This window comes from Globicephala melas, chromosome 16 (genome assembly GCF_963455315.2).
Source record: "Globicephala melas chromosome 16, mGloMel1.2, whole genome shotgun sequence".
In the NCBI taxonomy this organism is placed as follows: domain Eukaryota; kingdom Metazoa; phylum Chordata; class Mammalia; order Artiodactyla; family Delphinidae; genus Globicephala; species Globicephala melas.
In genome coordinates, this window is record NC_083329.1 from 68550360 (window position 1) to 68574362 (window position 24003).

A 24003-nucleotide genomic window follows, 5' to 3' on the forward strand; every position below is an offset into this window, starting at 1 on the left:
AATGGACATTTTTCTAAAGAAGACAGATGAACTTCCCTGGTGGCGCAGTGGTTAAGAATCCACCTGCCAATGCAGGGGACACGGGTTCGATCCCTGGTCTGGGAAGATCCCACATGCCGTGGAGCAACTAAGCCCGTGCACCACAACTACTGAGCCTGAGCCCGAGTGCTGCAACTACTGAAGCCCATGCACCTAGAGCCTGTGCTCCAGAATAAGAGAAGCCACTGCAATGAGAAGCCTGCGCACAACAAAGACCCAACGCAGACAAAAAATAAATTAAAAAAAATAAAAATAAGACATATGGCTGACACATGAAAAGATGTTCAACACTGCTATTCAGAGAAATGCAAATCAAAACCAAATGTCACCTCATGCCTATCAGAATGGCTATAAAATGGAATATTACTCAGCCATAAAAAAGTAAATTTTCTGCCATTTGCACTAATATGGATGGACCAGTAGGGTACTATGCTTGGTGAAATACATCAGAGAAAGACAAATACTGTATGTTACCGCTTAAAAAAAAAAAAATGAATATAACAAAACTGAAACAGACTCACAGATACAGAGAACAGACTACTGGTTACCACTGGGGAGAGGGAAGTGGGGAGGGGCAAGATAGGGACAGGGGATTAAGAGGTACAAACTACTATGAATAAAATAAGCTACAATGATATATTGTACAGCACAGGGAATACAGCCATTATTTTATAATAACTTTAAATGGAGTATAATCTATAAAAATGTCAATTACTATATTTATTGTACACATGAAACTAATACTGTAAATCAACTACACTTCAATTAAAAGAACAAAAAAGTGCTTAGAAAGTGTTAAAAGCTGAAAGATAATGTATTTAACATTTTGAATTGACTTACCTAGAGACAAAATATTTGCATTGTTTCAATAACCCTGTGTTAAAACACTAGGGATAGACAAGGGCTTGAAGAACTATTTTGAAAATATCTTCTTATTCCCCCTTAAGCATGGTTTCCAAAGTATGGATTTACATGTGGTTACCATGGCAGTATAGCTAAAACTGTTACTACATACTAATTTTCTGAAAGAAATGTTTGTTTTGTCAACATTCTGTGAAAAGGTAAAAGAACTCAGGACTATGCTTTCTAATGCCCAAATAGTTTATCTGGGTTCAAAAGCAAGAGGCCATCACGGAGTAAGGAAGGACAAGAGTCTACTCCCCTTCCAGTACATGCATCATTCACCTTGCTTTAGCGGAAGCAAGCTTTCCTTTAAACCCCTTTCAGGGCCTTAAGCTAGACAGAGAAGAGAGGAGAACATCTTAAAAACAAACCTCAGCTAGGAGATGAGGCATGTGCCCTGTGGAACAATTAAACACGTGTTTTTGTTTTAAGGACCTACTCCATGGAGACACTGCTAGGCTGCTGCAAATGTACCAAGTCATCTGGTCAAAAGGCACATACATTCTATTGACAGACTCAAATCCAAAACCTAAAAACAAGATCAAACAAGAGGACTAAAGAGTGTGAATAAAAGCTTCAAAGACAATTGAAAAGTAAAATTAGTCCATTTAACATGAATTTAGCTAGTGGAAATGCATAGAACAGGGTCCTGCAAAATACATGTCAAACTGCTAAAACTAACGAGAGGGAAGGGGGAGGGGAGACAGCAGAGGAAGAACGGGAGGGTGCCTTACAAAGTGTTCATGTCAAAACATAACAAAGCTCATTTTTAAAAGTGAAATGGCTATGCTAATAATAGTTTATTATTGGCACAATCTTTCAAATCTCAAGTTTCATAAGGAAGGTTAGGCAAGCAAAGTATTCTCAGAGTCTAGGGTACTACAACACTGAGATGAACAATTAACAGAGATTAGAACTCTTATGATATTTTAAGAAACTAGTTTAATTTGGGTTTCATCTGCACCAAGATGAGATACAGGAAAAAAGTGACTTCTGCATGGTCATCCATCTCATCGTACTTCTGCTAGTTTCATCACTAGACGTGTGAGCCCAACCCTACCCCCTCAACCCAATTGTCCCCGATTCCCTCAGGACAGGCGGTATGCTGTTCGTCCATATTTTTGCCTCCCCCACAATAAACTAAGTCTACGCTTTAAACACACCGAGTGGCTTATACCCAAAAGTTTCACTTAGGTCTTCGCCTTCCCCTTCCCCTCCTGCAACATCACTGGACTCTGCATAGAGGAGAGTGTTCATGTAGTGCTTTGCAGCCTCTGCTCTGAAAAGCGGGCACGTGCCCCAGAATGGCCGCTGCCGGCCAGCCCGAGCCTTTCCGTGTGTGCCAGCCCAAGGAGGCTGGGAACACATTTAAACCTCACGAGCTCCCTTGTTCTCTTCCACCTTGGTTGCAGGGGTAACTGACTACAAAACGCTGAAAAAAACCTTTAACATACCAAAGTAATCTGACAGAATGTCTTCAAATTCATATTCAAAACTTCCAACACAGAAGCCGTACAAAACTTGCTCTTTATCTACCAACCACATTCAACGAAGGTATAAAATACAATTACTTTATTGATTTCTTACAATCAATACTGCCAACCAGCATTACTTCCACTCATGCATCATTAAAAACAAAAGGATATTTCCTTGGTATTTTCAAATGATGCATTATACAATAAACAAAAAAAGTTAGAACTTAAAATGCACCCTGATTAATTATGTAAACTGGTAATTTTTTAAAAAGCATAACTAATAATTTGGTTCCTTTCTTCATAAAATGGAAATTTAAGTATTTCTCCTGATAGTCTTGAGGTTATCATTAACGTTACGAGTAGTGCAAAGTGTGGCACACAGTTTCTTCTAGAAAGGTGTGTCTTACACACCTTATTAAACAAAGGAAATGTGCATAACAAGATGCATACAGTCAATGCATGAATAGAAAGCATGTTTCAAATACAAGGTAGCCCCTCAGGCAACCATTATTATTTAGGTTTTGCATTATCATTTATGGCATTATAGATTAATTACACATAACATACTTTTATACATTTTAACCCTGAAGAAAAATAATTGTTGCTTGAAAAAAATTATTCCAGGTAGCCATTTGGTTTGTATCAGGAGAAAGTGAACCTCCAAGAGTTTAGTATCTGCCAAGTCTGGAATCATTAGCTCGAGTCAGTAAATCCGATGCGCGATATACTTCACAGTGACTGTTTCCGAGTCTTGTCAATGCCTCTTCTCCGCAGGACGCTGGATTCAGCATCTCCGGGACACCCTTGCATGTGGTTTTCCCTTTTTTTTTTTTTTTTTGCTGGATTAACTGTATTACCGTATTATTTCCTCTTTTTCACCTCTTCTATGGCCTTCCATTTTAATTATTCATAAGTCCTTTCAGAATATCTTCAGAGAGTTCCATGAGGGGAAGTTCTGGAGATGGAAAATCCAAGGGAGGAAGATTGGGTATTGGAATATCCTTGGCTTTCCCAGTATTTGATGCAAACCTCTGCCAGGTTGAAGAGGCTGTAGCAGTTTCTGCATGTGGTGGCAAGCTCCATAACTCTGACTTTTCTACAAAATCAGCATCTACATCAAGCTCCTTTTCTATCGGGCCTTTTAGAAGTCTGGCCTTTTCAGCCTTTAGCTGTTTATTTTCTCTCCTTAATCTTTCATTCTCAGCCACAAGGAATTCCACATGCCTCTTCAAATCTGCAATTTTGGTTGCCTGCTCCTCTATAATTGTTTTATCATCTTTTGGGGCTTTGCTTCCAATGCACAGCTCTGTTGGCTCGCTCTTCTGCTGAAGTAAAAATAGTAGTGTGTCTGGATCCCTGTCAAAGACCCCCTGAATTTCAGGCAAGTGTTTCTCTGTGGAAGCGCTATAATTCTGAGAGAGTAGGGGGCTCTGGCTGTCTGCGTCCTCAGCAGAGGGTCTGTGAGATGCCTGTAGCTGGGCAGCGGCATCCTTGTCTGTGCTCTGCTGGGCTTTCAATCTTTCCTCCCGCTTTGCCCTCTTCCATCTCTCCTGGATGAGGAGAAGCTGTTTCATGTGACTATCCCTTTGCAGTTCCAGTGATAAATGAGCCTATTACACAGAAGGAAAGGTACAATTTTAACATTTTAAGTCACTTCAGTAATGTCTGGTAAATACTATTTCAGTATCTTCTTTTCTGAATAACCCAATAGCACTTAAAATTTTTTATTTATACTGTTTGCAATTCAATAGAACCTCAAACACTTTTCAAAGTAACTAAATATTTCTAGGTAAGTTAACATTTTCATGCATAAACAAAATACCATTCAAGAAGTCAGAAGAAGTCCTATTCCAGTTCCAATCGACATGATGAATCAGACCATTTTTGAATGTGCCTTTCCCATCTGCAATGCTATTTGTACTCAGCTTAAAATCAGAAAACTTTCCTATTTAGACTTTAATTCTACAACTAGCTAAAGTCTCGACGCAGGTCTACATTACACGGCTAACACAAGCAGTTCTGGACAGTCAAAGGGAAGTGCACAGAATGGAACACAACTTTTAAGCTCTCTTCGTTCAGTCTGAGGAACTGGTATGTTTTCCCTGCCACTGATATCCCCTCAGATCTCCTTAATTCAATTAAACAAACATTTACCAAGTAACTCCTGTGGACCTGCCACTTTTATAATCAGGAAATCACCTTTGGATAAAGATGTAGCTTTGTGTAAAGGTATTTTAAAAACCTAGGCAGGCCCTCCCCAGACACAGAAGACAATTTAAAGCCATTGGTGAAACAAATTTAAAAGTACCAGAACTGCTTAGGAAGTCAGGAAAAGACAGGTCTGGATTTAAATTATTTTTGACAAGCAAAGTCAAGGCCAACTGGTTTCCCCTGGGCCAGGCCTGCTTACTTACTGTGAGCTCATGGTCAAATGAGCTAATGATCAGGAAAGGTACTAACAGGTCTCTAAAGGACACGCCTGGCAATCTAAGGTCTGTGAGAAACCCCTAGAAAAAAGGACAGCAGTTTCTGCATGCCATCAACAGCAGTTCACTTAGTTTTATTTTTTATTTTATACTTGGGTATAGTTGATTGACAAAGTTGAGTTAGTCTCAAGTGGATAGCAAAGTGATTCAGTTATACATGAATCTATCCTTTTTCAGATTCTTTTCCCATTTAGATTATTACAGAGTACTGAGTTCCCTGTGCTATACAGTAGGTTTTTGTTGATTATCTATTTTATATATGTATAATATGTATATGTTAATCCCAACAGTTCATTTAGTTTTAATTTCCTTTCTGAAGTACTCATCTCTTCCCTATTTTATGTATTTCTGACTGCAGTGTTTTGGGAGGAGCACAGTGCTTTATTTTATACACAGTTCAAGTCTCCACAAGAAAATCCTTCTAACCCTTGTTGAAAATATTGAAGTGTCTTACCTGCTCAGACTGTGTCAGCTTCATAGCTTCAGAAAGATACGCTGGTTAAAAAAAAGAGAGAGACACATTATGTGTCGTCATTTTGTTATTAAAACGTCAAACAAAGAGTTTTAATACTCCTCATATGACAAAGAGAACTGGTCTTAGAAGCAATTCTGCTACATAGTTATCCTATTCCCGAAAAGGATTTTTTAAAAAAAGGATTCTTAACTTCTCCATAAAAAATATCAGTGGTAATCAAATGTACATATTCCATACACCTTGGAGGGGCTGGTTCTTTTAAATCAATGTAGATTTCACAGTTAAGGAATAAAGATGGCATAATCAGAAAAATAGAATTAGGTAGGATTAAAATTAAACAAGAACCTATCAAAATCCTATTACTCAAATTATGCTCACAAAAATATCAAGATATTGACTATCAATGACTTTTTACCCACATGAATACCTAAACTATCATTTTGATCTCCTATAGAACTACTTTTATTGAATTGTTTCTGAGCTATACTATCAGCCTACTGTGAATCTGGTGTAGTTAAAAGCCCAAAGAACTCATTGACATATTTATAATAAGTAGCTGCAGGCAGTATTAGGACATTTATGAAAATGTCACTGTAAAAATCCATAACTTTCCTCTCTAAGCTGACTGCTAGAACGCTGAAGGCCATGTTCCCCTTCAAGAACCCATGATGCATTTTGTGAACTACCAGTCCTCCCCCATTTTATCTTTCTATGGATTTTATATTTTGTTGTATTCCTCTGTAAGCCCTTTTATATCTTGCTGGAACAAGATAGGGTATAAATAACAAGTATTATTAATAATAGGTCATGTCCAATTAATCCCCATTTTTTTATCTCTTGCTCACTATAAACTTTTTGGCATCTCTCATACATTAACTTCCTTCTTGCTTTTTCTCCAATACTACAGGCACTGCTTTCTGTCTAATCTTAATCCAAATATTTTAATGATTTCCTGAGTTCATCACTTAGAACTGTTGTCTGCCAGGTTCTATCACAGTCTTCAAGACAGACTAATTGGATGCTCCCTCCACATCAGAAAACAGAGTTGGTTATATGGCCTATGCTCCAGCCATACCTACATTTTCCCCTCAACTTTTTGTCTTATTAAGTCTGTATAACTGCATACAGACGACTTCTTTTCCTTTTGTTCATGTGTAAGTCTGTTGAGACATTCTATCTCTTACTGTGATTGTGTGGATTTCCCCAGACATCCCTCCCATTATTCTGTGTACATTTGCCTCCCTGTCTGAAATACAGTTTGCTTTAAATCCAGTTTCTTAACACACAGAACAGTTTCACAAAACCAACCTTAACCCAAATGCAGTGCCTCCCTTTGTAGAACCTTGAAACTATAACACGACAGAAGAAGATACCCAAGGACACTGAGTTCCCAAAGCTCAGAGAATTCAAAAAGAGTCACACTGTCATTTAAATTATTTCCCAATCTTAAAATCTGGGTCTTAAAAGAAAAGTTATTTTAAAAGAAAAAAAAATTTTTAATCTGACTGCATGGTAATGAGTTTACCCCAGAGCCACAACAGGAACAAATGCCCAAGACAGAAATGTAGGCAGGGAATACTTATCTCAGAAATATTTAGCAATGTGGTTAAACTGTTTTCTTCAATTATGATACAAGGCTAATATCTGAAGTAAATACTAAGTAAATGATGAAGAAAAGGAATTAAGAAAATCTGAAGAATCTATCACTTCTTAAAATAATAACATTTACTATCAAATACATATAAACAATGTACTCTGAGGTCTGCTCATCTTCTGAAAAGTTCATTTTGAGTTCTAAGCATTGTTAATGCCTATGATTAACTTCCCATTTAAGCTTTTGCTCTTTTTCCTGTCTGTGAAAGAAACGAAATCCACTTAGAAACTGGATTGCATTAAGACTGGTAAGGGAGGACTTCCCTGGTGGTGCAGTGGTTAAGAATCCGCCTGCCAATGCAGGGGACACGGGTTCAAGTCTTGGTCCAGGAGGATCCCACATGCCACAGAGCAGCTAAGCCCGTGCGCCACAGCTACTGAGCCCGAGCGCCACAACTACTGAAGCCCACGTGCCTAGAGCCCATGCTCTGCAACAAGAGAAGCCACCGCGATGAGAAGCCCACGCACTGCAACAAAGAGTAGCCCCCATTCGCTGCAATTAGAGAAAGCCCGTGTGCAGCAACAAAGACCCAACGCAGCCAAAAATAAAATAAATTTATTTTAAAAAAAAAAAGACTGATAAGGGAGAGTTACAGAAAACCAGTTACAGCTGCTAATCAAGGGTTTAAAGCAATAGGGTTTAAAGCAATAATGCTGAATTCTTGGTAGTTTATGGCTTAACTTTTTTTCAATATAGAGCGGTAAAAATGCGTACACCTCCTCCCCACCTCCTGCCAGATGTAGACAGCTTTCTCCTTCTGGGTTGGGTGTCTCCGTTTATCAAGTAACCTCTTTATTTCTACATATTTACAAAACACTATCAGAACACTACAAAGTGTAGAGGATATGAGTCCTTAGCTGTGTAGTCTCGGGTAAACTGTCTCAGAATCTCCTCTGATCTTGAACAGAGGCCCCTTATTTTGCCCTTAAATTCTCTCATTTCAGGCTTTCATCCCACCAGTCTTTCTCAGATGATGACTTTTCCCTGTTTTGTCTCTAAAATGATTTCCAAATACTAAGTTCCTTCCTCTCAGGATACATTTACATCCATACCTCCCAAAACACCTCTGTTCGAGCCCTAGATGTAAGTCAATTTAGAAAACACTGAGCTCATTCTAACCACATTAATTTTCTAACTAGCACTACATTCACAACTCTACTCTGAAACACAACACAAGGCTATTTTTAACCAAGTCTAAACTCCAAATCAAATCCGCTGGGTGGGATTAACTAATCACACTTAAAGTTGTATCTCCATAATTAGAGCTAATGGGATCCAACAGACTGCCTTTATCTTTTCTTTAGATACAGAGAAAGGGAGAGAAGAATTTAAAAGCCCAACATTAATTTTAAGTCTTCAAATAAAGACAGGGATGCAGGCTAGGAATGAAAGAAACTTCTCTCTCTTTTATGTATTCAGAATATCCTACCAATCCAGAGACACTGCTTTGGGAAAGCAAATGTTCTCCTTACTTGCTGCAAGTAATAAATCCTTCCTTCTCGGCGAGGGGCGGGGGCAGAGTATCCTACCAATCAACACACAACCTAATGCTGATCAGTCTGTTATTTATGTGTAACCATGACCACTCTGGATTATTTAACTAAATGTAGCATTTCACTGCAGCATTCATGTTTTTTTTAAAAATAGTATAGTACACTTTTTTTTTATAGTGACTACAAATTTAACAATTTGATTCATAACAAAATGTGGCTTATGAAAGATTTAAAGAGCACTAGCTGCCAAGTTTAATGCTGTCTAAAGCTCCCATAAAATTCACCATAAAATCCACAGAGATTTATGGGATATATACAATGCATTCAGCCCTACAGCTGAAGGGGTACACTTCAGTAGCAAAACTAACTCTTCAAAAATAAGACATGAAATTTTCTCTGAAAATTACTGACTTGTAGGCAAAAATCACTGACACAGAAGGACTTATCAGGAGGGGCAGCCTCTGCCAGGAAAAAGCAGGACTTGGATCATGGTACTGGCCTAGAGGGGAGGAAAGCGCCTTCCTCCAGCGGAAAGAGTACGGGGCTCGCTCTAAGACAGGCAGCCACTCCACTGTAGGATGAAGCACCCCCGCCCCGAAGCTTTTAGGCTACTCAGCTAACAGAAACCAGTCTGTACAAACAGACCCTGAAGATCTATTTCTGAGTTCAACATATGCTAGCTTGTATGACTGGGATAAAATTAGGTGTTTGGTAAGAATCCAGTAATTCTAAACTTCATACCTAAAAGAAGGTCATCAGCAGCATGGTACTATAGGCATGAATGTATAGACGAAACATTCAGAAGGGAAGCTAAAGAAAGGCCACAGGAAAGAGTTTCAATGGATTTTGTATTATCAGCATCTTAGAAAACAGAAACTCAGTGAAAATTAATGGCTGGAATTAAATTAGTTATTACTTTCAAAACCCAGAAAAGCTAAATATTTGAAATCCAGACTCCTTCTCTATAACAACTAAGATGAACTGACAGACACTTCTTGGAATCACTTCTGTCTTTGGGGATCTTCAGGCTCAGGAAGCTGTGTCCAGGAATCATTTATGAATACGGCATATGCAATCTTCTTGATTTAGAAAGACTGGGTTAGGAGGAGCTGGAAAATCTAACACACTCACTTGAAAAATAATCCAAGCTGTGTTCCAGTGGGTCAGTAGTATCAACCTGGTACATGCAGGGCAACAACACATCATTACTCTTGTGACTTTCATTCTAAATAACGTGTTGAGAGATACTGGAAAAAAGAAACTGCCCTGCAGTTTTAGACTCAGTATTTCTTAAAAAGAATACTCACCTGCAGCCTTTTTGTGACAAGAAATAGCCTCTTCGTATTTCCCTGCAGCTACTAAACGATCTGCTCGTCTGCTCTGTTGATGAGCCTAGAAGACAAACATTCCTGAGTTCCTCTTACTTAAAAAAAAAAAAAAAAAAAAAAAAAACTTTTAAGAAGATATAATGCTGTTTGTTGCCACACATCAAACCATTATGGCTGTATCTAAAACTGGGGAAACCTAATGGGTAGTATCTGAAAGGACTGGCAACTTCTCTCAACTCCACTAATAAACAATCGAGGTTAACACTAGGCACCAACTCCTTCAGGGAACATTCTTCAGAGATAAGCCAAGGGCCATCATCAAATTGTTACTCAAAATGTATATTTTCTTGGTTTTTAACTCATTCTTCCTTTTCAACATTAAAGTTGCTATTTATGTTTTCAAGATAAAAAGTTTGTACATTATACAGTTGAGGAATTAATGATACCAATATTTAATGTTATGGTGGAGATCTTTTCAGATACAACTCACCAAAACAACAAACTCAAAGTACTGAAAGCAAATGGATTAAATAAATAGTCATTGGTCTCCTTACATCTGTGTTACATTTCAGAACTATTACAATTTTGTGAATGTGTTTCATCTCTTACATAAGGAGGTCCATAGACTCACAGCGGTCACATATCTTACATAAGGTTATACAGTTAGCAGACAAGGAGAAAGCAATGGTCAGCTGAAGTCTTCTAACTAGTGTGATGTTTTCCTCACTAACAAACTCACAGATAATTTAGGAAAGCTGCTTAAAGTGAAAAAGCACTATACACCTATGTTCACAGCAGCATTATTCAGAATAATCAAAAGGTGGAAGCAACCTAAGCATCCATCAATAGATGAATGAACAAAATGTGGTACATACACACAATGTAAAATTACTCAGCCTGAAGAGGGAGGAAACTGACACATGCTACAGCGTGAACTTTGAGAACTTTAAACTAATAATGAAATATATAATGAGCCACTTGCAAAAAGACAAATACTGTATGATCCCACTTAATGAGGTATCTAAAGTAGTCAAACTCACAGAAACTGAAAGTAGAAAGGATAGTTGCCAGAGACTCGGGGGAGAGAAAAGTGGGGAGTTGCTGTTCAATGGGTGTAGAGTTTCAGATTTACAAGATGAAAAAGTTCTGGAGATCTGCTGCATAACAATGTGAATATTCTTAACACTACTGAACTGTACACTTAAAAATTATAGATGGCAAATTTGGGAGTTCCCTGATGGTCTAGTGGTTGGGATTCGGCACTTTCACTGCCATGGCCCAGGTTCAATCCCTGGTCGGGGAACTGAACTTCCTGCAAGCCACATGATGCGACCCAAAATTATTTTTAATTAAAAATTTAAAGACAGAAAATTTTATGTGTACTTTACCTCAGTTTCTTTTTAAAAAGCAAAAATCAAATCTGTGTGTCAGGTGTGAAATGATTTGTGTTGAATGCTTTTCAAAAAATGTGCCACTGATGCCTCATAAAAATATTTCAGAAAATCACTTTTGTAACTGAGATTAGAAATATTTGCAAGTTTACAAATCATGCTCAGTGTAAAACAGAGGTGAAGACAAAAGTAGGGAACAGTACACTTCTAGCAATGCATGCTGTTTACATTTTCCCCGTTTCTATTTTTGTAAGGAAGAGGCAAGCAACATTCTTAAAAGAAAGATTATTCCTTTCAATTGTTTCAGAGGCTTTTTATTCTTCAAATAGTAATTAAACAAACTTTTTCTCTAAGTCTCAATTTATTCCTAAAAATAATAATGGATAACCAGAAATGACTAAGGGCTTAAAATATAATTTTAACCATGGAGTCCTGGATTTGAATAAAAAACATGTTCTTAACACAGGAGTATTATATAGTATCCAGAAACGATACAGATCTTTTGGGGAGAGAATGTACATAATCAAGAAAGGTAAGTTATGATCAACATGATTCCTCTAAGGAATGTATTCTGAGCATATAGCTAAAGCAAGTGACAATCAACAAGGTTCTAGGCACAGGGAAAAAAAAATAATGAAAGAATCTGCATATGCCTTTACCTTTCTAAGCTTTGAAAGAAGCCCTATTTAAGAGACAACCTTCTCTGAAATCCCAAAGTACTTCCTAACTAGGATGGCACAGTGCAGACATAGCCCTACCAAGAACCTGGGGCACTGGGCTCAAGTTCTGTAATCCCACTAAACCAGCCAAGTTATCTCATCCTTCAGGGCCTGTTCCCTCACCTGTAAAATGATGGAGTTAGATGTGTGCTTCTCAAGTTTTAATGGAATCCAAATCACTGGGTAATCTGGTTAAAATGCACACTGATTCAGAAGGGCTTGAGATTCTACCCAGGTGAAGCTGAAGCTACTGGCTCTTGGACACACTTTGAGAAGCCAGGATGAGATGCTCTCTGAGGTTACCTTATTCTAACACTGCCTCTAGTCTCTCTGTCCAATGACATTAATCATTTTCTACCTTGTACTATATTTACGAAGCTCCCTAATTAAACTTCAAGTTCCACAATAGTAGAATAAATTTTTTTCTTTTTCATATTCTTTTCCATTAGTTTATTACAGGATATTGAATATACAGTAGGTCCTTGTTGGTTACCTATTTTATGTATACTAGTGTGTGTCTGCTAATCCCAACCTTCCCCACCCTCTTTCCCCTTTGGTAACCATAAATTTGTTTTCTATGTCCGTGAGTCTGTTTCTGTTTTGTTAATAGGTTCATCATTTGTATCATATTTTAGATTCCACATATAAGTGATACCATATGGTATTTGTCTTCCTCTGACTTACTTCACTTAAGTATGATAATCTTGAGGTACATCCACGTTGCTGCAAATGGCATTATTTCACTTTTTTATAGCTGAGTAATATTCCATGTGTATATATAATACCACATCCTTATCCATTCATGTGTCGATGGACATGTAAGTTGTTTCCATGTCTCGGCTACTGTGAATAGTGCTGCTATGAACATAGGGGTGCATATATCTTTTTGAATTGGAGTTTTGCCCAGATATATGCCCAGAAGTGGGATTGCTGGATCATATGTTAACTCTATTTTTAGTTCAAGAAACCTCCATACTGTTTTCCATAGTAGCTGCACCAACTTACATTCCTACCAACAGTGCAGAAGGATTCCCTTTTCTCTACATCCTCTCCAGCATTTGTTATTTGTATACTTTTTAATGATGGCCATTCTGACTGGTGTTAGGTGGTACCTCATTATGGTTTTGATTTGCATTTTTCTAATAATTAGTGATGTTGAGCATCTTTACATGTGCCTATTGGCCGTCTATATGTCTTCTTTGGAGAACTGTCTATTTGGGTCTTCTGCCCATTTTTTGATTGGGTTGTTTAGTTTTTTGTTATTGAGTTGCATCAGCTGTTTAATTATTTTGGAAATTAAGCCCTTCTAAGTCGCATAGTTTGTAAGTATTTTCTCTCATTCTGTAGGCTGTCTTTTCATCTTGTTTATGACGTCCTTAGCTACGCAAAAGCTTCTGTGTGATTAAGTCCCATTTGTTTATTTTTGCTTTTATTTCTATTGCCTTGGGAGACTGCCCTAGGAAAACACTGCCACTTCAGCGAATGTTTTGCCTATGTTCTCTTCTAGGAGTTTTGTGGTGTCACGTCTTATGTTTAAGTCTTAAAGCTATTTTGAGTTTATTTTTGTCTATGGTGTGAGAATAAACTTTTTCTTGAACACCAAAGAAACAAAAAGTTCTCAAGTGGTAGGAACAGGACCTCATGGCTCTTCCAACTCCCCAAAAACTTCCCCATGTAAAATCCAATCTCTGATCACGCTGCCAACTCAGGAGTTACATTTCATTTTAAAACACACACCTACTTTAGGTTATCTGGCACCACAGCAATCAAATTCCCTATTAAAAAATACAGGTCCTACACCAAGTTCTTGTTAGACACCCAGCACATGCCAACTGCCTAGGTTCAAATCTCAGCTTGAACACTTATTAGACACCTGAACTTGGCTTTCTTAACTTCCTGCCCAAGTTTTCTCATCTTTAAAATGAGAATGTTGTGAAAATTAAATGAGTTAAAAGACAGTAAAAGCAGCAGAGGTTATCTACCACCATAAAGCTTACAATGTGATTGGGGAGATTAGACTAAACTGCATTCTTTTCCAACTAAAGATACTGTATGAAGCTTATTTTTGTAGTAATTCTTATTTTTAAAACAATCTTTAAAGGTCTCTAATATTAAAATTGATCTCTTTAAATACTGTTCTTGGCAGAATCACAGCATTAAAAGTATTAAATCCATATGCTTCTTTGGTGATTCAAAATAAAACAGGAACAAGAAGCAACTGAAATGGGAACGTTCGTTAGGGATTCTAAAAGTTTGGGCACTGATATTTTATAATTCTGAAAACATGTTTCTCTTCTGCCAATTACTTCAAGATGCACTAAAATTTTATGGGGAAGGTTTTATCTCAATACTTCGTTCAAAAATGATAAAAGACAACAAATGCTGGAGAGGGTGTGGAGAAAAGGGAACCCTTTTGCACTGCTGGTGGGAATGTAAATTGATACAGCCACTATGGAGAACAGTACAGACGTTCCTTAAAAAACTAAAAATAGATTTACCGTATGACCCAGCAATCCCACCACTGGGCATATACCCAGAGAAAACAGTAATTCAAAAAGACACATGCACCCCAATGTTCACTGCAGCACTATTTACTATTTACCCAGGTCATGGAAGCAACCTAAATACCCATCGACAGACGAATGGATAAAGAAGATGTGGGATAAAGAAGATGTGATACATACATACAATGGAATATTAGCCATAAAAAGGAACGAAATTGGGTCATTTGTAGAGACGTGGATGGACCTAGAGACTGCCATACAGAGTGAAGTCAGAAAGAGAAAAACAAATATCGTATATTAACGCATATATGTGGAATCCAGAAAAACGGTACAGATGAACTGGTTTGCAAGGCATAAATAGAGACAGACGTAGCGAACAAACGTATGGATGCCAAGGGGGCAAAGTGGGGGTGGGGGATGAATTGGGAGATTGGGAGTGACATATATACACTAATATGTATAAAATATATAACTAATAAGAACCTGCTGTATAGCACAGGGATCTCCACTTCGCTGTACAGTAGAAACTAACACAACACTGTAAAACAACTACACCTCAACAACAACAACAAAAAGATAAAAGACAATATAGGTCTTTATGAGTGATATCACAATTCAAATAATGTTTAAGCCAAGAATATATCTATTTTGGGTACTAACCCAAACAAATAAAGTAAATTTTATTTATTTTCTTCTTAAAGTTTATCAGGAAACTTAGGACAGAAAAGGTTAACTTAACACTCTTCATGAATTTTAACTCCAGGAGCACCTAAATATATAAGGCAAATATTAAGAGACCTAAAAGAAGAAACAGACAGCAATGTAATTACAGGAGCCTTTAAAACCCCATTTACATCAATAGATAGATCATCCAGACCAAAACAACAGTAGGGAAACACAGGCCCTAAATGACATATTAGACAAGATGGAACAAATATATACAGAACATTCCATCCAAAAGCAACAAAATACACATTCTTCAAGTGTTCATGGAACATTCTCCAGGACAGATCGTATGTCAGACCACAAAACAAGTCTTAACAACGTGGCCCAGGTTCAATCCCTGGTTGGGGAACTAACCAACTGCAAAAACAAAAAACACACAGAAACCAAAAATGAAAAGATGTTCCAACTGGTAACACAGAAATACAAAGGATAATAAGAAACTATTATGAACAATTATATGCCAACAAATTGGGCAACCTAGAAGAAATAGATAAATTCCTAGAAACACAAAACTGTCTAAGACCAAATTACGAAAAAACAGAAAATCTGAACAAACCAATCACAGACATATCTCGGAGATATTGCAAGCTCAGTTCCAGGCCACTGCAATAAAGTGAATACTGGAATAAAATGAGTCACACAAATTTTTTGGTTTCCCAATACATGTGAAAGTTATGTTGGGACTTCCCTGGTAGTCCAATGGTTAAGACCCCGAGCTCCCAACGCAGGGGGCCCATGTTCGATCCCTGGTCAGGGAACTAGATCCTACATGCTGCAACTAAGAGCCCGCATACTGCAGCTAAAAAAGGTCCCACAAGCTGCAACTAAAAGATCCCACACGCGGAAACAAAGATCCCACGTGCCACAACTAAGACCCAGCGCAGCCAAATAAATAAATATTTTTAAGATAAATAAATAAAAGTTACGTTTACACTACACTGTTGTCTATTAAGTGTGCAATAACATTATGTCTAAAAAAAACAATGTAGGGCTTCCCTGGTGGCGCAGTGGTTGAGAGTCCACCTGCCAACGCAGGGGACACGGGTTCGTGCCCCGGTCCGGGAAGATCCCACATGCCGCGGAGCGGGTGGGCCCGTGAGCCATGGCTGCTGAGCCTGCACGTCCGGAGCCTGTGCTCTGCAACGGAAGAGGCCACAGCAGTGAGAGGCCCGCATACCGCAAAAAAAAAAAAAAAAAAAAAATCAATGTACATTCCTTAATTTGAAAATAATGCAGTTGGAACAATGGTGCCAATAGACACAGGGTAGTCATAAACCTTCAATTTGTTAAAAAAAAAAAAAAGCAACATCTGCAAAGTGCAATAAAGCAAAGCACAATAAAATGAGGTACACCTGTACTGGTATGGAGACTGAATTAGTAATCACAAACTTCACAACAAACAAAAATCCAGGACCAGACGGCTTCACTGGTGAATCCTACCAAAAATTCAAAGACTACCAATCCTCCTCAAAGTCTTCCAAAAAACATAAGAATAGGGAACACTTCCAAACTTATTTTACAAGGCCAGCATTACCCTGATACCAAAACAGACAAAGACACCAAATGGAAAAAAACAAAGCTAGAGGCCGATATCCCTGATGAACACAGATACAAAAATCCTCAGCAAAATACTAGCAAATCAAGTGGGATTTATTCCAGGGATACAAAGATGGTTCAACAAATCAAACTTATCCAAAAACCAATGTGATGCCACATTAACAAAATGAGGAATAAAAATCACATGAGCAAGGGGAGCAACCAAGATGGCGGAGTAGAAGGACGTGCTCTCACTCCCTCTTGCGAGAACATCAGAATCACAACTACCTGCTGGACAATCAGCGACAGGAAGACACTGGAACTCACCAAAAAAGATACCCCACATTCAAAGACAAAGGAGAAGCCACAGTGAGACGGTAGGAGGGGCGCAATCACAGTAAAATCAAATCCCATAACTGGTGTGTGGGTGACTCACAGACTGGCGAACACTTATGCCACAGAAGTCCACTCACTGGAGTGAAGGTTCTGAGCCCCACGTCAGGCTTCCCAACCTGGGGGTCCGGCAACAGGAGGAGGAATTCCTAGAGAATCAGACTTTGACGCCTAGCAGGAATTGATTGCAGGACTTCAACAGGACTGGGGAAACAGAGACTCCACTCTTGGAGGGCACACACAAAGTAGTGTGAGCATCGGGACCCAGGGGAAGCAGCAGTGACCCCCAAGGAGACTGAACCAGACCTACCTGCTAGTGTTGGAGGGTCTCCTGCAGAGGTGGGGGGTGGCTGTGGCTCATCGTGGGAACAAGGACACTGGCAGCAGAAGTTCTGGGAAGTACTCCTTGGCGGGAGCCCTCCCAGAGTCTGTCATCAGCCCCACCAAAGAGCCCAGGTAGGCTCCAGTGCTGGGTTGTCAGGCCATACAACCAACAGGGAGGGAACCCAGCCCTACCCATCAACAGTCAAGTGGATTAAAGTTTTACTGAGCTCTGCCCACAAGAGCAACAGTCAGCTCTACCCACCACCAGTCCTCCCATCAAGCCTCTTAGATAGCCTCATCCACCAGAGGGCAGACAGCAGAAGAAAGAAGTAGTACAATCCTGCAGCCTGTGGAACAAAAACCACATTCACAGAAAGACAGACGAAATGAAAAGGCAAAAGGCTATATACCAGATGAAGGAACAAGATAAAACCCCAGAAAAACAACTAAATGAAGTGCAGATAGGCAACCTTCAAGAAAAAGAACTCAGAATAATAATAGTGAAGATAATCCAGGACCTCAGAAAAATAATGGAGGCAAAGATTTTAGAAGATGCAAGAAATGTTTAACAAAGACCTAGAAGAATTAAAGAACAAACAAAGATGAACAATACAAAACTGAAATGAAAACTACACTAAAAGGAATCAATAGCAGAATAACTGAGGCAGAAGAACGGATAAGTGACCTGCAAGACAGAATGGTGGAATTCACTGCTGCGGAATAGACTAAAGAAAAAACAAGGAAAAGAAATGAAGACAGCCTAAGAGACCTCTGGGACAACATTAAACGCAACATTCGCATCATAGGGGTCCCAGAAGGAGAAGAGAGAGAGAAAGAACCTGAGAAAATATTTGAACAGATTATAGTCAAAAACTTCCCTAACATGGGAAAGGACATAGCCACCCAAGTCCAGGAAGTGCAGCGAGTCCCATACAGGATAAACCCAAGGAGAAACACGCTGAGACACACAGTAATCAAACTGGCAAAAATTAAAGGCAAAGAAAAATTATTGAAAGCAGCAAGGCAAAAACAACAAATAACATACAAGGGAACTCCCATAAGGTTAACAGCTGATTTCTCAGCAGAAACTCTACAAGCCAGAAGGCAGTGGCATGATATATTTAAAGTGATGAAAGGGAAGAACCTACAACCAAGATTACTTCTACCCAGCAAGAATCTCATTCAGATTCGATAGAGAAATCAAAAGCTTTACAGACAAGCAAAAGCTAAGGGGATTCAGCAGCACCAAACCAGCTCTACAACAAATGCTAAAGGAACTTCTCTAAGTGGGAAACACAAGAGAAGAAAAGGACCTACAAAAACAAACCCATAACAATTAAGAAAATGGTCATAGGAAGACACATATCGATAATTACCTTAAACCTGAATGGATTAAATGCTCCAACCAAAAGACACAGGCTCACTGAATGGATACAAAAACAAGACCCATATATACGCTGTCTACAAGAGATCCACTTCAGACCTAGGGACACATACCGACTGAAAGTGAGGGGATGGAAAAAGATATTCCATGCAAATGGAAATCTAAAGAAAGCTGGAGTAGTAATACGCATATCAGATAAAATAGACTTTAAAATAAAGAATGTTACAAGAGACAAGGAAGGACACTACATAATGATCAAGGGATCAATCCAAGAAGAAGATATGACAATTATAAACATATATGCACCCAACATAGGAGCACCTCAATACATAAGGCAACTGCTAACAGCTGCAAGAGAGGAAATCGACAGTAACACAATAATAGTGGGGGTCTTTTAACACCTCATTTACACCAATGGACAGATCATCCAAAATAAAAATAAATAAATAAACAGAAGCTTTAATGACACAATAGACCAGATAGACCTAACTGATATTTATAGGACATTCCAACCAAAAACAGCAGATTACACTTTCTTCTCAAGTGCGCACGAAACATTCTCCAGGATAGATCACATCTTGGGTCACAAATCAAGCCTCAGTAAATTTAAGAAAACTGAAATCATATCAGGCGTCTTTTCCGACCACAGCGCTATGAGATTAGAAATGAATTACAGGGAAAAAAACGTAAAAAACACAAACACATGGAGGCTAAACAATACGTTACGAAATAACCAAGAGATCACTGAAGAAATCAAAGAGGAAATCAAAAAATATCTAGAGACAAATGACAATGAAAACACGACAATCCAAAACCTACTGGATGCAGCAAAAGCAATTCTAACAGGGAAGTTTATAGCTATACAAGCCTACCTAAAGAAACAAGAAATATCTCAAGGAAACAATCTAACCTTACACCTAAAGGAACGAGAGAAAGAAGAACAAACAAAACCCGAAGTTAGCAGAAGGAAAGACATCATAAAGATCAGAGCAGAAATAAATGAAACAGAAACAAAGAAAACAATAGCAAAGACCAATAAAACTAAAAGCTGGTTCTCTGAGAAGACAAAACTGATAAACAATTAGTCAGACTCATCAAGAAAAAGAGGGAGAGGACTCAAATCAATAAAATTAGAAATGAAAAAGAAGAAGTTACAACAGACACCGCAGAAATACAAAGCATCCTAAGAGACTACTACAAGCAACTGTATGCCATAAAATGGACAACCTAGAAGAAATGGACAAATTCTTAGAAAGGTATAACCTTCCAAGACTGAACCAGGAAGAAACACGAAATATGAACAGACCAATCACAAGTAATGAAATTGAAACTGTGATTAAAAATCTTCCAACAGGGCTTCCCTGGTGGCGCAGTGGTTAAGAATCCTCCTGCCAATGCAGGGGACACGGGTTCAAGCCCCGGTCCGGGAAGATCCCACATGCCATGGAGCAACTAAGCCCGTGCACCACAACTACTGAGTCTGCACTCTAGAGCCTGCAAGCCACAACTACTGAGCCCGCATGCCACAACAACTGAAGCCCACGTGCCTAGAGTCCGTGCTCCGCAACGAGAGAAGCCACCGCAATGAGAAGCCTGCGCACCATAACCAAGAGTAGCCCCCGCTCGCCACAACTACAGAGAGCCGTGCGGAGCAAAGAAGACCCAACACAGACAAAAACAAAATCAATTAAAAAATAAAAATCTTCCAACAAACAAAAGTCCAGCACCACATAGCTTCACAGGTGAATTATATCAAACATTTACAGAAGAGCTAACACCCATCCTTCTCAAACTCTTCCAAAAAACTGCAGAGGAAGGAACATTCCCAAACTCATTCTATGAGGCCACCATCACCCTGATACCAAAACCAGACAAAGATACTACAACAAAAGAAAATTACAGACCAATATCACTGATGAATATAGATGCAAAAATCCTCAACAAAATACTAGCAAACAGAATCCAACAGCACATTAAAAGGATCATACACCACGATCAAGTGGGATTTATCCCAGGGATGCAAGAATTCTTCAATATATGCAAATCAATGTGACACACCATATTAACAAATTGAAGAAGAAAAACCATATGATCATCTCAATCAATGCAGAAAAAGCTTTTGACAAAATTCAACACCCATTTATGATAAAAACTCTCCAGAAAGTGGGCACAGAGGGAACCTACCTCAACATAATAAAGGCCATGTACAACAAACCCACAGCAAACATCATTCTCAGTGGTGAAAAAATGGAAGCATTTCCTCTAAGATCAGGAATGAGACAAGGATGTCCACTCTCACAATTATTATTCAACATAGTTTTGGAAGTCCTAGCCATGGCAATCAGAGAAGAAAAAGAAACAAAAGGAATACAAATTGGAAAAGAAGTAAAACTGTGACTGTTTGCAGATGACATGATACTATACATAGAGAATCCTAAAAATGCCACCAGAAAACTACTAGAGCTAAACAATGAAATTGGTAAAGTTGCAGGATACAAAATTAATGCACAAAAATCTCTTGCATTCCTATACACTAATGATGAAAAATCTGAAAGAGAAATTAAGGAAACACTCCCATTTACCACTGCAACAAAAAGAATAAAATACCTAGAAATAAACTGACCTAAGGAGACAAAAGACCTGTATGCAGAAAACTGTAAGACACTGATGAAAGAAATTAAAGATGATACCAGCAGATGAAGAAATATACCATGTTCCTGGATCGGAAGAATCAATATTGTGAAAATGACTATACTACCCAAAGCAATCTACAGATTCAATGCAATCCCTATCAAATTACCAATGGCATTTTTTACGGAACCAGAACAAAAAAATCTTCAAGTATGGAGACACAAAAGACCCCAAATAGTCAAAGCAATCTTGAGGGAAAAAAACAGAGCTGGAGGAATCAGACTCCCTGTCTTCAGACTACACTACAAAGCTACAGTAATGAAGACAATATGGTACTGGCACAAAAACAGAAACACATATCAATGGAACAAGATAGAAAGCCCAGAGATAAACCCATGCACCTATGGTCAACTAATCTATGACAAAGGAGGCAAAGATATACAATGGAGAAAAGACAGTCTCTTCAATAAGTGGTGCTGGGAAAACTGGACAGCTACATGTAAAAAAATGAAATTAGAACACTCCCTGACACCATACACAAAAAGAAACTCAAAATGGTTTAGAGACCTAAGTGTAAGACCAGACACTATAAAACTCTTAGAGGAAAACATAGGAAGAACACTCTCTGACATAGATCACAGCAAGATCTTTTTTGATCCACCTCCTAGAGTAATAGAAATAAAAATAAAAATAAACAAATGGGACCTAATGAAACTTGAAAGCTTTTGCACAGCAAAGGAAACCATAAACAAGACGAAAAAACAATCCTCAGAATGGGAGAAAATATTTGCAAACGAATCAACAAAGGATTAATCTCCAAAATATATAAACAGCTCATGCAGCTCAATATTAAAGAAACAAACAACCCAATCCAAAAATGGACAGAAGACCTAAATAGACATTTCTCCAAAGAAAAGATAGAGATGGCCAAGAAGCACATGAAAAGCTGCTCAACTTCACTAATCATTAGAGAAATGCAAATGAAAACTACAATGAGTTATCACCTTACACCAGTTAGAATGGGCATCATCAGAAAATCTACAAACAACAAATGCTGGAGAAGGTGTGGAGAGAAGGGAACACTCTTGCACTGTTGGTGGCAATGTAAACTGATATAGCCACTATGGAGAACAGTATGGAGGTTCCTTAAAAAACTAAAAATAGAATTACTATATGATCCAGCAATCTGACTACTGGGCATATACCCAGAGAAAACCATAATTCAAAAAGACACATGCACCCCAATGTTTACTGCAGCACTATTTACAATAGTCAGGTCACGGGATCAACCTAAATGCCCATCGACAGACAAATGGATAAAGAAGTTGTGGTACATATATACAATGGAATATTACTCAGCCATAAAAAGGAACGAAATTGAGTCATTTGTTGAGACGTGGATGGATCTAGAGACTGTCATACAGTGTAAAGTTAAGTCAGAAAGAGAAAAACAAATATCAAAAACAAGTATACTAACGCATATATGTGGAACCCAGAAAAATGGTACAGATGAACCAGTTTGCAGGGCAGAAGTTGAGACACAGATTTAGAGAACGTATGGACACCAAGGGGGAAAACCCCAGTGGGGTGGGGATGGTGGTGTGCTGAATTGGGCGATTGGGACTGACATGTATACACTGATGTGTATAAAATTTATGACTAATAAGAAACTGCAGTATAAAAAAACAAACAAAAAACACAACTAATACAAAACTTTCTTTGGGTTATTTGTATGGAAATATGTTAATATAAATGTTCAGACATTACATGAAATTTCTAAAAATCTTATATGTTCTGGTATAATGTTATAAGTCATAATTCTAGTTATTACTTTAAAATGTATATCTCTAAATTTCCTTGTCAATTGCATTATTATGAACTTTCATCAAAATCTTTAACCGTGGTCATTTTTAAGTCTTCTGTCATTTACAGACAGTTCTGGGTGTACTCTGATGCTTTTGCAAAAAATGTTCCTATAAAAGGGTTTCATCTTCAAGGAATTCATGGAAAAAACTCTGACAAGTACAGGTTTCTGGTAACTGACTATACTGTTGAACTGAATGAATAATCATTTTCAGAACTCTAATGGAAAACTGATGAATTCATAAAAGTGCTAACAAAAGATCAAGATAAAAAAAATTAATTACATGGGACTGAGTGAACTGGTGAGGATGATTATAATTTTTGTGACTTTGTTTGAATGAAAAAAAAATCCCACAAGGACTCAGAGGCAAAAAATATATACATCAATTTTCACTGCAAAGTAAAGGAGCTGTTACAGTGCAGGATTACTGGACTGAATGTCAATATTATGACATAGTATGAGTGTGTTTCGTGTTTGGTAAATGCAGTCACTGTTGCTTTTGTTGTGGTCATCCATTTACAATGCTTGGTGTCAGTTTATTTATCTCTTGTAAAAATAAAATACAGTGTGTGTGTGTGTGTGTGTCTGTGAAAAAACACATGTAATGATCTTAATCTAGGAAATAGATTGATTCATTTCTCATCATGGGAATCCTAAGATATGAGCAATTATCTTGAA

General features: G+C 38.2%; 1 protein-coding gene across 1 annotated transcript in view; it reads right to left on the minus strand.

Annotated features, from left to right (window-relative positions):
- Window positions 1-3231: 3231 nt before the first annotated feature.
- NRBF2 (nuclear receptor binding factor 2) overlaps window positions 3232-24003 on the minus strand; it is a 31478-nt gene continuing 10706 nt past the window's right edge. The window contains exons 2-4 of the mRNA XM_030848214.3: window positions 9833-9917; window positions 5358-5398; window positions 3232-4027 (exon numbers count right to left, since the gene is read on the minus strand). Of these exons, the coding sequence (XP_030704074.1) occupies window positions 3317-4027; window positions 5358-5398; window positions 9833-9917 (837 nt within the window). The 3' untranslated portion in view covers window positions 3232-3316. The remainder of the gene's footprint in view (window positions 4028-5357; window positions 5399-9832; window positions 9918-24003) is intronic.